The 12,274-nt window shown below is 51.0% G+C and overlaps 1 protein-coding gene across 1 annotated transcript in view; it reads left to right on the top strand.

Moving 5' to 3' along the window:
* ZAP70 (zeta chain of T cell receptor associated protein kinase 70) overlaps window positions 1-12,274 on the top strand; it is a 29,147-nt gene that overhangs the window by 7,763 nt on the left and 9,110 nt on the right. The window contains exons 2-3 of the mRNA XM_086767263.1: window positions 10,203-10,659; window positions 11,964-12,124. Of these exons, the coding sequence (XP_086623389.1) occupies window positions 10,258-10,659; window positions 11,964-12,124 (563 nt within the window). The 5' untranslated portion in view covers window positions 10,203-10,257. The remainder of the gene's footprint in view (window positions 1-10,202; window positions 10,660-11,963; window positions 12,125-12,274) is intronic.

The raw sequence follows: 12,274 nt of genomic DNA, 5'->3' as shown, positions 1-12,274 counted from the left end.
TACTGTTTTGGCCTGTTCCACATAAACAAAACTCATCTTTGTACGTCTGAGAAGCAATGAGCGCACCCAGCGCTCCGCCCGCCTCCTCCCCACCTGGCAGCAGCTTTCACCACTCTGCTAACAGCAATATGCTGTTCACAAAAGCAAGTGCAGCGCTGGCGGCAAACACCAGATGCCCAGCACATTCATTTTGTCATGTTTGGATCTGCTGCTGGCCCCCTTTGCCTGGGCTTTCAAAGCAAGATTGAGAAACCCTGTGACTCATGACCATTAGAGCCCATGGCACCTACTGCAAGCACTGAGGAGCTGCTTTGGTGTCTCAGCCAGTTTTGAGTTGGATATTTACACTCTGCCTGCCTCCATCCCCGCCAGCAGTGCTAGAGAAGGTCGTCTCCCTGTTTCAGGCACTGAATGCAGCTGCACTGGAAGATGAGGGTGAACCATCTCTAACATTTGCTTCGGGAATGTTTGGAGAGGCACTGCAGCAATGCCGGCTCCATACGTGTGAGCAGTAACGTACACCCAATGTGTCCCCAAGCAGAATCCCCTACCCAGTGGCTGTGCACTGTTATGGGCAGCTCAGGGCACATGGAAGCCTCTGTCCAGGCCAAGGCTCAGGTGACCAACACGTGCCACTGATGCCACACCAGTACAACCCAGCTCAGTACTGGCTTGAACGGCAACTGCCTGCTTCCCCATCTCCATCCTCTGAATAATAGAATCATAGAATCATAGAATGGTTTGGGTTGGAAGGGACCTTCAAAGGTCTTCTAGTCCAACCCCACCTGCAAGGAGCAAGGACATCTCCGACTAGATCAGGTTGCCCAGAGCCTCATCCAACCTGATGGATGGTTGAACGTTTCCAGGGATGGGGCATCCACCATCTCTCTGGACAACCTGGGCCAGTGCTCTACAACTCTCATTGTAAAAATTTTTTTCCTAATATCTGATCTGAATCTACCTCCCTCTATTTTAAAACCATTACCCTTCGTCCTATCACAACAGTGAATGGTAACTGCCTGCTTCCCCATCCTCCTCCTCCCCAAAGAGGGACTTGCAGAGCAGAATAAGCTTGTGAAGTGCCCTGTCTGCATAGAGATATTGTCCAGAGTGAGAATCCCTTAAGAAGACATCTTGTATAGCAGACAGAGGAGAAGCCAGGTAGCTTTGGACAGACCAAAGCCTGACAGTATCTACCGTACAAAACAGCCCAACGGCCAAAGCAGAGGATAGCCTGTGTTCAGTAGAGAGATGTTATTGACGGAGACACGGTCAAGGCTTCCTGTCAAGGCTAAATTAGGACAGAATGATTAAAGGACTGAAACCCAATGAGCAGCAAAGCACTAGCCTACAAGCCAGATGCAATGTATTTTCACTGAATGAGGCTTTAACTCACATGAAGTATTTAAGAGGAACTCTTAACTGAATGTTGGCTGGCAGGCGGGTGAGCCCCTCCATGTTACCCCCAGACAGCTCTTCTCCCTCCCCAGTACACCCAATAACCCAGCACAAAAAGTCAGTGCCCCATCATGAAGCCATCATAGGCCGGTGGTTGCAAAGCCCTGTACACCAGGAGCCAAGGAACAAGATTTTGGAGCTCTATACCTGACCTGATCGCAACTGTACACACAGTAGAGGCAAACTGAGGAGAGGAGAACTATCTCCTCCTCTCTCTGCCTTTTTGTCCTCCTGGGCTCTTCAGGACAAAGACTGCACACTCCTCTGCGGTGGAGAGAGTGGTTGTGATCTTTCAGGGAGTCTCCAGGCATTGCAAAAAAAAAAAAAAATGCTGCTAAACTTTAAGCTCAGCCATTACCTTTATTTTTAAACAGAAAGGTAAAGCATAAATGCAGATGCTTATGTAACAAAAACACCGTCACTTTGTGGTTGGAAATAGAGTTGTCAGCCAGTTCACCACCCAGAGCAGCAAGGGGGGCAGGTGACAAGGACACGTTGCTCAGAGCCGCATCAAACCTGCTCAGTAGGTTTCAGTCCTTCAGAGACGGTACCTGCTCGACACCATCAGGAGATCCCAAGCCAGTGGAGGACATGATCACCTGATTTTCAGTAAGATCCATCACAGCTGGTGCATCACACCAGTGCAGCTAAGGGCTGCGCTGCTTGTAGCAGTGCCAAGGAAAGGGCTCAAGCTGTAGGCTTACCATCAACCCCTCATGTAAATACCTCCTTTCATCTTTCTGCAGCTTGCCACTCCCCAGATGCTCTGTCCTGGCAGGAGTCAATCTGTAGGCCTGTGATGTTGTGTGCTAAGTTGTTATGTCAGCAAAACCCTTCTCTAGGTAATGCAGGGAGGCCAGGTAGAAGCAAGGGAAAAACCAGAGCCCTTCTCCTCCAACTTATGCAGAAGTTATTGTTGTTTTCTGTCATTGGCACCATGAAACCATCTGCTAGACCCAAAACCCTGGAGTTTTTGGATCCTGCTGGAGTCCTGACTCTCCTCTCTCGTTAGTTGTCAACACCGTCTCCACCCTGGTGGCAGGGACAAGCTCTGCGCTCATTTATCCCCAGGACAAACATCTGGACATCATTTGTTTAGAGACGATGACCCATAGCTGAGTTATCAGACCACAAGAGCACTGGGATACCAGGCAGGAAGCTGCATGTTCTGTGTTTAACTCTGTGCATTAGACCCTAATTAAAAGCTGTTCAGGATCAACGGGTCTGGAGCCAGGAGTGTTTTCAGTGGCTCCACAAAAGATCAGCAGGGCGTCTTTACAGCTTTCCAAACTACACGCACATGCAATAGATGAGCACAAGCTGCCTTAGCACAACAGAGAGACTCTGCTTCACCCCATCGCACAGCAGCGTCACTCTGCTTGTGGGCCCCAGCACCCCACCTATTCCAGAGCTGCCCTCCGAGGGAAGCTGCTCACCTGGGACATTTGGCTTGTGAGAAGGTATGACTGCAAACCAGCAGCAGGGCAGCTCGAAGGGCAGCTGCATGTGGCACTGGAACTCGGGTTTCTGTTCCTGCACCAGCCCAGCCACCGAAGCCTACAGCAAAACTCTCCTCTTCTCGGTGCAGGACGCAGAGGTCAGGGTACTCGTACCTGTCTACATCACTGGATGTTCCTGAAATACTAACGTCAGCTTGAGTTTAAACAAAGAAACACATTCAGTTAAATCTCTTGTGCCCCTCATTGCAGCATTTTAGGAAAAATATGGTTCTTTACATTCTGATTTATCAGGGTCTGCCAGGCTCCTGCCTAGGATAAACACTCAGGGATGCTCAGGGATCAGAGAAGTGCTAGATAAGGAACCAATATCCCTTTTCTTTAGGGAAAGGGCCAAGTATTCAGCCCAAACTCCTACAGTTAGTGGCAGTCCTAGAGTCAGCTCCGTAGCCAGTGCCAAGCAGGCTAAGAGCAGCCACCTGTGCTGCACACCCTGGGTGCTGAGGAGCACACCAAGATCCACACGGCTGGTTGCATCTTTCCATCCACGCTCCCCGAGCAGCCCGCAACCAGATGAGAAGGTTTTAGTAAGAAACAGGTGCACTCTGCTAGAAAGAGCATGTGATACACCACAGGCACGACCACATGTAGATAGGAAACAAGTCCACGCATACAGCAATTTGTCTGCGTTCATCCAGAAGTAGTAATGCACGATTTGCACGTGTCAGAGACCCACTGGTACCTCCCACTGCAATATTCTCAATGTGCTCCGGCTCGGGGGACGGTGCTCTGCCCATCTGACCCCCTGTGATGGCACCCCCTGCCCAGTCTCCTTGGGGAAGCACGGGGTCCTGCCTCACGCCACCCCTTAGGCAGCTGCACTGCAGGCTCACCAGCCAATCTCAGAGGAAGCACGGTGACACCAGAAAACTGCTTTCTGGAAACAAGGCAATCCCAGCCGTTAAAACAACAGCTGGAACAAAAGAGGCAGATAGTTATACCCACCAGGCCCCATGCAGGTGGCCTTCTCCCTCCCCAGCCCCCTCCCCATCTCCTGCTCTCAAAGCTAGAGGAGCAAATTGCTTCCGCTCATTAGCATTTGACAAATAACCACCGAAGGAAAACAAGTCCCCAGCAGGATATGAATGAGCTCAGGCCTTTATTGCCATCTGACTGCACCAAACAAGCATGTCATCAATTTTTCATGCTCTGTTGCACCGTTTCTCCCTTTTGGAGAAGGATGAGCACCCTCACCCGCTCAGGAAGGCTGAAGTGGCCAAGCTGAAACACAGCAGCGAGCAGGAATGATGTGAGAGCTGCAAGATGGGAACAGAGGTGACACACAGCTACTTCCGAGCCTCTGGGCGCAGATACGGGTGTCGGGCTGGCTCTGCAGAAGGGCCGTGAGCAGCGTGCTCCTGCACTGACCCCTCAAATGCTAACTGCAACCAAGAGCGCTGGCTCATGGCAGTAAATGTTTTAAGAAAGCTGAGGGGACCCAAGGCAGCCTGCCTAGCTCAGATGCTGGGTGGAAGGAGGCACAGAAAACCAGTCACCCACTAGCCCTGCCGCTGGGTCAGCACTGGCTGCTTCTAGCATATATAAGAGCAAGGCCACAAGCACTTGAGCAGAACCATCCCCTCTACTTTTGGTCTCCAGTAATACTGTGATGAGGTGGCACTAGGTCTCTGGCCAAGGATTTAGAAGGGGGAAGAGGTGGACTGATCCCCACCTGTGTCTGGTACAGTCCTGTCACTGTCAGAAGCCTTCACACCAAGCACATCACAGGAGCACCAAGTCCCGCTGTAGGCCTTGCAAAGGCTGCTGCGGAATTTAATGTCATTTTTCTTTCCAAGAAGGACTGTGGGCTGCCCCTGGGCTCCCACGTTCCACTTCAAAGGGGGAGGAGGTACGTGAAGCATTTCTGCACCTGGCCTGGGATCCGCAGGCAGTGGAGGGGCAGTTGGGACTTACCTGCTTGCTTTGAGGACAGCAAGAGCAGACAAGGTCCTTAGGTGGAAACCAGGCAGGTTTTTCTGTGGAGTTTCTGTAAACACAAGCATTTCAGGCAGGACTGAGTAATACTCTCTGAGAAGTAGAAAAGATTATTATCTTCACATGTGAGCAGAAGGCACGCTGTTTATGAGTACAAACATAAATGGGCTCACGCTTTCATAAACTCCCACTCACACATAATTCAAGTGTTAATAAACGATTGGGGAGCGGAGGTTTTAATGAGTAGTCAGCAGGGAGGTTAGGAAAGCAGTTACAGCCAGGAACGTAAGTGCTCATGAGGAAATCTGGGAAGAGCTGCCCTGGAATGCATAAATAAGAATTAAACATTAATCAAGCACAATTAGAAGAGTGTAGTCAGGCCAATCCAAAGTTAAGTTTTTCAGGTTTTTCTTTACACTAAGAAGCATTTTAAGTTGAATTAAAGTAATTTCAAGTCTTTTACTATTTAAGATTTTAAAAACCATGTGCCTGAGCTCCAGGAATCAGCTCTTCGGTTCATCCTCTTGCACACTGCCAGCTACTCCTGGGAAGAATGACTTGGAAAAGCAACTCGTACGCTGCAGACATTTTTCAGCCCTTCACATCTCCAACCAGGCTGTAAATCTAGTTCTCAGATTCAACCAGGAGGAACAGAAGGGGATGCAGGGGAAAGGATGGGGGATGGCTGCACTGGGGAAGCCAGAAGGTCCCTGTATGCACCCGTTACCTCTGTGGGTACAGAGGTGCTGCTTGAGACTCACTCTGCTCTCTGCCATCCCTCTCTGCACCCTGCTACCAAAAAGCACATTTATTCTTGCACTGGCTGCAGGCGGGCCGAGGCAGGGCACCGTGAGAAGCGTATTTCCTTCCCATGAGGCAGCCAAAGAGGCCCATTCACATCAGGAGGAGACAAGGCAGCAGCGCAGGCCAGCCAGGAGCTCAGGACAGAACACACGTCGCACACTCCATCCCTTTATATCTCTCCAGACTGGTTCCCACCACACAGTCCCCATCCTCCCGCCCTCCCAGTTGGCTCCCCATCTCTCCTGGGCAGGTCCCTCCTCTACCCCAGCCACCTTGAAGGGACAGCCCTGCCAGCCAGGGCTGTGTTATAGGGGATTATTGCTGCCAGGACAATGATACAGAAAATATGGTCCTAACAGGATGCTAAAGCTTGCCAGCGCCTCCTCCACTTTATCAGAGCACCCCGCTGCTCTCGGGGACTGGCTCTGGATTCATATGAGGTGGTTCTGCTGTTTTGAGAAATTATAAAATCAAACCAGTTCCTGACAGTTCTTGTCTGATCTAAGAAAAAGCCAGTGGCCGGCTATATATAGATCTGATTGACTGACATCTCAATAGCTTCCTGCCTGGCTTTCCTGTGTGTTGTGCTGCGCAGATCTGACTACTTTTTACGTGGGTGTTGCTTTTTTCAGTGTAACTTCACGTCATAACACCAACTTACAAACACGGCAGTTATCCCTGGAGCCCTGGTTTTACTGGCCGTTCTCCCTCAGGGCCAATTCTAACCTGGGGGGAGCGCCCAAAGACAACAGGAGCACCCAGCATCTGGGTCGCTGCAGCCCGACAGATTAAGGAGGTGCTGGAAAAAACAGGTCCTGCTACTTGAAGGTAATAGTGGTGAAGGGTCTCGTGCACAGCTCCTTCCAGGCACTGGTTTGTTACGTTTGTAAAAGCAATCCATCGAATCGGTTCTCATATTCCTCCGCATTTTACAGTAGGGGAAACCAAAGCTGTCTGAGGTTTGTGCAGGTCTGTTGAGGTTGCATCAGGGTCGTTCAGGTCCACCCAGAGGCAGTGCTAAGGACCAGGGCTGCAGTTTGGAAGAGGAGCTTAGCGATGCCCAGAAAGAGCCAAAACAGTAGGACCGATTTTTAAAAATAGCTTTAGAGGGGCTATAAATCATCCTGTTCAAATCTGCTCTTAGACTTGAGGGGTGACTTTCCCTCATGGCTGAGGACTTAGAAGAGCAGCTGATAGGGTTCATTTGTGGCAGCAAGGCTTGTATGAAAAAGGTGGCATGGTCTGGACCAACTTCTGAGTCCTGCGTTCCCTCTCATATCTCCGTGAGACTTTCCTGACTCACAGCCCCGTGCCTGAAGAGGGAAACCAGTCTGTTTGTAACAGAACTGCCTGTGTAGGCAGCTGGAAACTTTGTGGGAGCGCAGTGCTGATCAATGGCTTCTGCCATCTCATTTTCACTTGTCTGAACAATTGTCAAACGTTCCATTTGCTGTGATGTTCTGGTCCTGGACTTTCCAGCAAAGGCAATCAGCATGTTTGGGTGCACATCCTTGTACCTGATCACTGTTTATCCCAGGTAGCTAGTGGAAATTCATAGCACATGAAGAAAGCATCGACCTTCCACTGCCCACTCAGCGCTTCCTCTTCCTTGACTCACGAACGTGACTCATGAGCCTGACTCTGCAGTCAAACCCAAGAGCTGCAGTCCTCGCTCCTCACATCCTTCAACCCACCTTCCTGGGACCTGCCCTTCCCTGGGACCTGGCTGAGGTTGGGAAGACCCGGTCATCATCTTATCTCAGGAGCTCAGCCTGGGGAATGTGACCATCCAGTGTCTGGGCTGCTTTGACGCCTGTGGGCATCAAGAGATTAAGACGTTTTATAGAATCATAGAATGGTTTGGGTTGGAAGGGACCTTCAAAGGTCATCTGGTCCAGCCCCCCTGCCAGGAGCAGGGACATCTCCAACCAGATCAGGTTGCTCACAGCCCTGTCCAACCTGGCCTTGAACGTTTCCAGGGATGGGGCATCCACCACCTTGCTGGGCAACCTGGGACACCGCTCCACCACCCTCACTGTAAAAAATTTCTTCCTAATATCTGATCTGAATCTCCCTCCCTCTATTTTGAAACCATCACCCCTCGTCCTGTCACCCCAGGCCCTGCTGAAGAGTCTCTCCCCACCTTCCCTGCAGCCCCCTTTGGGCACTGGGAGCCGCTCTCAGGTCTCCCCGGAGCCTCCTCTTCTCCAGGCTGAACAGCCCCAGCTCTCCCAGCCTGGCCTCACAGCAGAGCTGCTCCAGCCCTCTCAGCATCTGCGTGGCCTCCTCTGGACCCTCTCCAACAGCTCCACGTCCTTCTGCTGTTGGGGGCTCCAGAGCTGGACGCAGTGCTGCAGGTGGGGTCTCACCAGAGCAGAGCAGAGGGCAGAATCCCCTCCCTCGACCTGCTGGCCATGCTGCTTTTGATGCAGCCCAGGATGCGGTTGGCCTTCTGGGCTGCAAGGGCGCATTGCCAGCTCATGTTAATTTTCTCATCTACCATCACTCCCAAGTCCCTCTTCCCAGGGCTGGTCTCGATTTTCTTTGGTTCCAAGCACTGACTCCAGTCAGGGTTTGAGCTACAGGGGGTATTCATTTGCCCCATTTGTCCCAGACTGGCAAGACCCCACGTTGCTTGATGAATTTGGTGAAAGGTGCTTCACAACTCAGGCTTATTTGTGCTGCGCCTGATATGGTTTACGCTAGTCCCGCACCCAGGCTGCAAACGCCACTGACGGCTTCCTGTTGTGGTTTCCTGCCTCGGCTAAAACGCCTCCTCGGCGGAGCTTGCTCTCCCTTCCTGTTCTCATCAGGGCCATTTCTGGGCTTAATGAAGACAACAAATAGGTAGAGGAAAGTCTGGTTGCCATAAATCCATCTCCCTGTGGCTCTTTGCTGCTGTAGGCTGAGCAGAGCAGGGTGCATGCAGCAGAACAGTTTCTCCTCAGCAGTTTCCTCCCGACTGCTATCCCGTTCCTGCCAATACACAGCACGTATCCAGCCAGCTCCATCCCCTTCCCAGCGCCAGCAGTCCCAGAGGGTGGCAGGAGGCAGGCCTGTCGTACGCTGCTGAGCGGGCTGCGGCAGGCTGGGTAAGATGGAGCAGGGCTGGCCACCAGCCCAGGCACAGCTCCGGCCACTGCCTGAGAGCAGAGGCCGCTTCTGGAACAGCGCAGTGGGCCCAAGCCATGGGGCAGTCAGTTCTCCCGTCATGTTCAGAGCTGAGGGTCATGTTGGGAAGAATCAGGGCAAAACACCCAGCATGCTGGTTGAAGCGCTGCTAGTTTCTTTACTCTGAATGCCGGTGACGCATTTGCGGGAAATGCGGATGGAGGCCAACACCAATCTTTTTGGGGTCAGCATCTGCGCAGTGACAAGATCAAAGATGAGGCTCCAGGCAAAAATCAGACCCTTTGAATAAGATAATGTTTCCATTAATCACCGGAAATTGGCTTCAGTTTGTGGGTAGGATTTGAGATCATTTGATACAAGACCTATACTCCTTGGCAGAAGGGGCTCTGCAGCGACTCCGTGAACAAAGTGCCATTTCTCTCTGGATTCCCAGCGCAAGCTGGTGCTGCAGCAGCACGGCGGTAGGTTCATTTCTGGTTTTAGGCTGTTCCAAACAGGAGGCTCCAGGAACGCTTGCACTTTGCAGCTTAACAGAGACTGTGGGATTAAACTCACCTTGCGGTGATGGCTGGCCATGTCTGAGCTCCAGCTTTTTCTGAAGCATGGGCTCGATGTAGAAATTGGAACTGCCAAATGGGATCAGAGTATTGGCCAAATTCATAAACCAGCCACAGTCAGATATCGTGGGAAAAAATCCATAAATTTTTCATGAGATAATCAGAGGAAGGTTTTCTCTTATTCCCGTCAACCGATGGTTGATATCTGCCCAGAAGCACTCGGGTTTATCTTTATCTCCTTTGCTGTGTTTGGTGCAATTGTGTATCTAAATGTTTTTTTCACATTTAATGTCCATCTCATGTTTTAGTCTTATTGCATTTAAGATTTTGGCCTTATAGGTCCTCATGGCAAAACTAATTTATTCAGAGAGGAAAAAGAATTTCCTTTTATTGTGAACAAGGCTGGAGAGAAAATGGTAGGAAGCCAAAGCTAAAAACTTCGGGATGTATGTGAGGGGCACATTTTTAATAATGTAGGCAATTAATGGTTGGAACAATTAATTGTTGGATTCAGCGCATTCTCTATGCCTCAAAATATTTAAATCAAGATCAGATGGATTTTTACTTACACTTTCTAGCTGCATTCGGGGGCGGGGGCAGACAGCGGAATCTCCATGGGATTGTCTGGCTGGGGATACGAATGCACCCACTGCTACTCTCCATGCAGTGTTTGAAATGGCACTACAGATCGTCAGCTGAGGCCTGAGGAACTTCTGGGCAGACAAGGCTGAATTCCAACTAAACTTTTTCACTTTTTTTGAATTCTGTGTCAGTGAAGAATTTTGCTTCTCTCTTCCAGATCCAGCCCTAGCAGTGCGTGAGGCGACCCAAGCAGTCCCGGTAAGCGTGCAGAGATGCCAGATGCTGCTGCTCACCTGCCCTTTTACTACGGCAGCATTGCCAGGTCGGAAGCAGAGGAGCACCTCAAGCTGGCGGGGATGTCGGACGGCCTGTTCCTGCTGCGGCAATGCCTGCGCAGCCTGGGGGGGTACGTCCTCTCCATGGTCTACAACCTGCAATTTTACCATTACGCCATCGAGCGCCAGATGAATGGTACCTACGCCATTGCCGGGGGCAAAGCGCACTGTGGGCCGGAGGAGCTCTGCGAGTTTTACTCCAAGGATGCCGACGGACTCTGCTGCACCCTCCGCAAGCCCTGCAACCGCCCCAGTGGTGTGGACCCCCAACCCGGTGTCTTCGACAGCATGAGGGACAATATGGTGCGCGAATATGTCCGGCAGACGTGGAAACTAGAGGTACTGGTGTGGGACTGTGCAAGGACTGCTCCCCAGGGGCTCACTGCCGCTTGCTGCCCCTCTGTTGCTGGCATCCCCCTCTTACAGCAGGGCAAAGCAAGGTCCTTCTCCTCAGAGAAGGCACTAAGACCAGTGTCTTCTTCAGAAATAGCTCTAAACATCTTCCCGAGCCTTCACATTCTTCCTCTGAACAGCCAGTGTTGCATCTGCTCTGCAGGGCGCTGGAGCTCACCGCCCGCTTCGCAAGTGTTTTCCCATGTGCCCTTTGTTCCCTTACAGCACTCGGGACGCTCGCTGCAGGTAGACCATCGCTCTCCACATGAGGTGCCTGGGCCTCCCTAACACTGTGCTGAAGGTGTAATGAAACCAGGAGTAAATTCTTGCTCAGGTTTTCCTTGCTCTTTGAAGCCAGTGGGGGTTTTGCTGATGAGGCTGAGGTACTGGGTTCTGGGTCAGGTCTGTCTGTTATTTAAAACAGCCACATTTAAAAATAGCTACAGGCAGTTTCCTGCAAGTTATTGCAGACTGGAGTATATATAATATAAGGCAAAACTCTGTCAATGGCCACATTGGCAGCCACATAATTAATTTCCTTCTACGTACTGTCACCTCGCGAGTGACTATTCAGACACTTTTAAGTCCTTGCAGAAAGATGGTTCAGGCATTCTCTTTATGGAACCTTCCTATGAAAGCTCTCTAATTTTGGTTTATTTTAGACCAAAGGTGCTTGACAGAATGAGGTATCTCTCAGGTTTCTCCTTGAAGCTGATGTGGACCCTGGTAGATAACACAAAGGACATTGCCACCTACTGGCAAACGAAAAACTACAGTTGTTTATAAAACGTGTGGGGCCAGTAAAATTAATTTAGGGTCTTCCACATAATTTCCAGAGTGCACTGCTCTGGACAAGTTGTAATGTCTGGGGACCGTGAGCAGCCAGGATGGCAGAGGCACCAGGAAGGGGTCCTGCTCTCCCAGGAACACGGACTGGAGGACACCCTGCCAGCCTGACATCAAGATCCCCCATATGAATGTGATGACTTCTCTCGTCCCTCACCAGTAAGTCAATGGACTTCAGCTGGATTCGAGGGATGGGACCCATTTAGATAAGGGAGGAATTCTGCTCTGCAGCAGAACAGAATTCAACCCACAATTGCTGTAGGCATGATGAAGGCCACCGGTGTTTCAACTATGAGTCCAAGTTTCCTGTGTCATCTACCGAAAAGGGTGCAAAATAAACTGTGCTGAAGCCACGCAACAATGCCACAGAGCGGCAGGAGGTCTCATTTCTCACTCTCTTCCAGGGGGACGCACTCGAACAGGCCATCATAAGTCAGGCTCCACAGGTGGAGAAGCTCATTGCCACCACAGCCCATGAGAGGATGCCCTGGTACCACGGCAGCATTGCCCGGGATGAAGCTGAACGCAGGCTCTACTCTGGGGCACAACCTGATGGGAAATTCCTGTGAGCATGCAAAACCCTGGCAGATGCTGCCATCCCTTTTACCATTTTCCCACCTCCGCTGCCCTGTACTTATTTGTTTCACATGACAGTTCCCGAGAGGATGTTTAGCTGAATGTGGTCAGACTGTGGTTACAGATCTTTCAAAGACAG

The sequence above is a fragment of the Chlamydotis macqueenii genome, chromosome 26 (assembly GCF_036417535.1).
Source record: "Chlamydotis macqueenii isolate bChlMac1 chromosome 26, bChlMac1.mat, whole genome shotgun sequence".
NCBI lineage: Eukaryota > Metazoa > Chordata > Aves > Otidiformes > Otididae > Chlamydotis > Chlamydotis macqueenii.
This window is presented reverse-complemented; position numbering and strand designations above follow the sequence as displayed.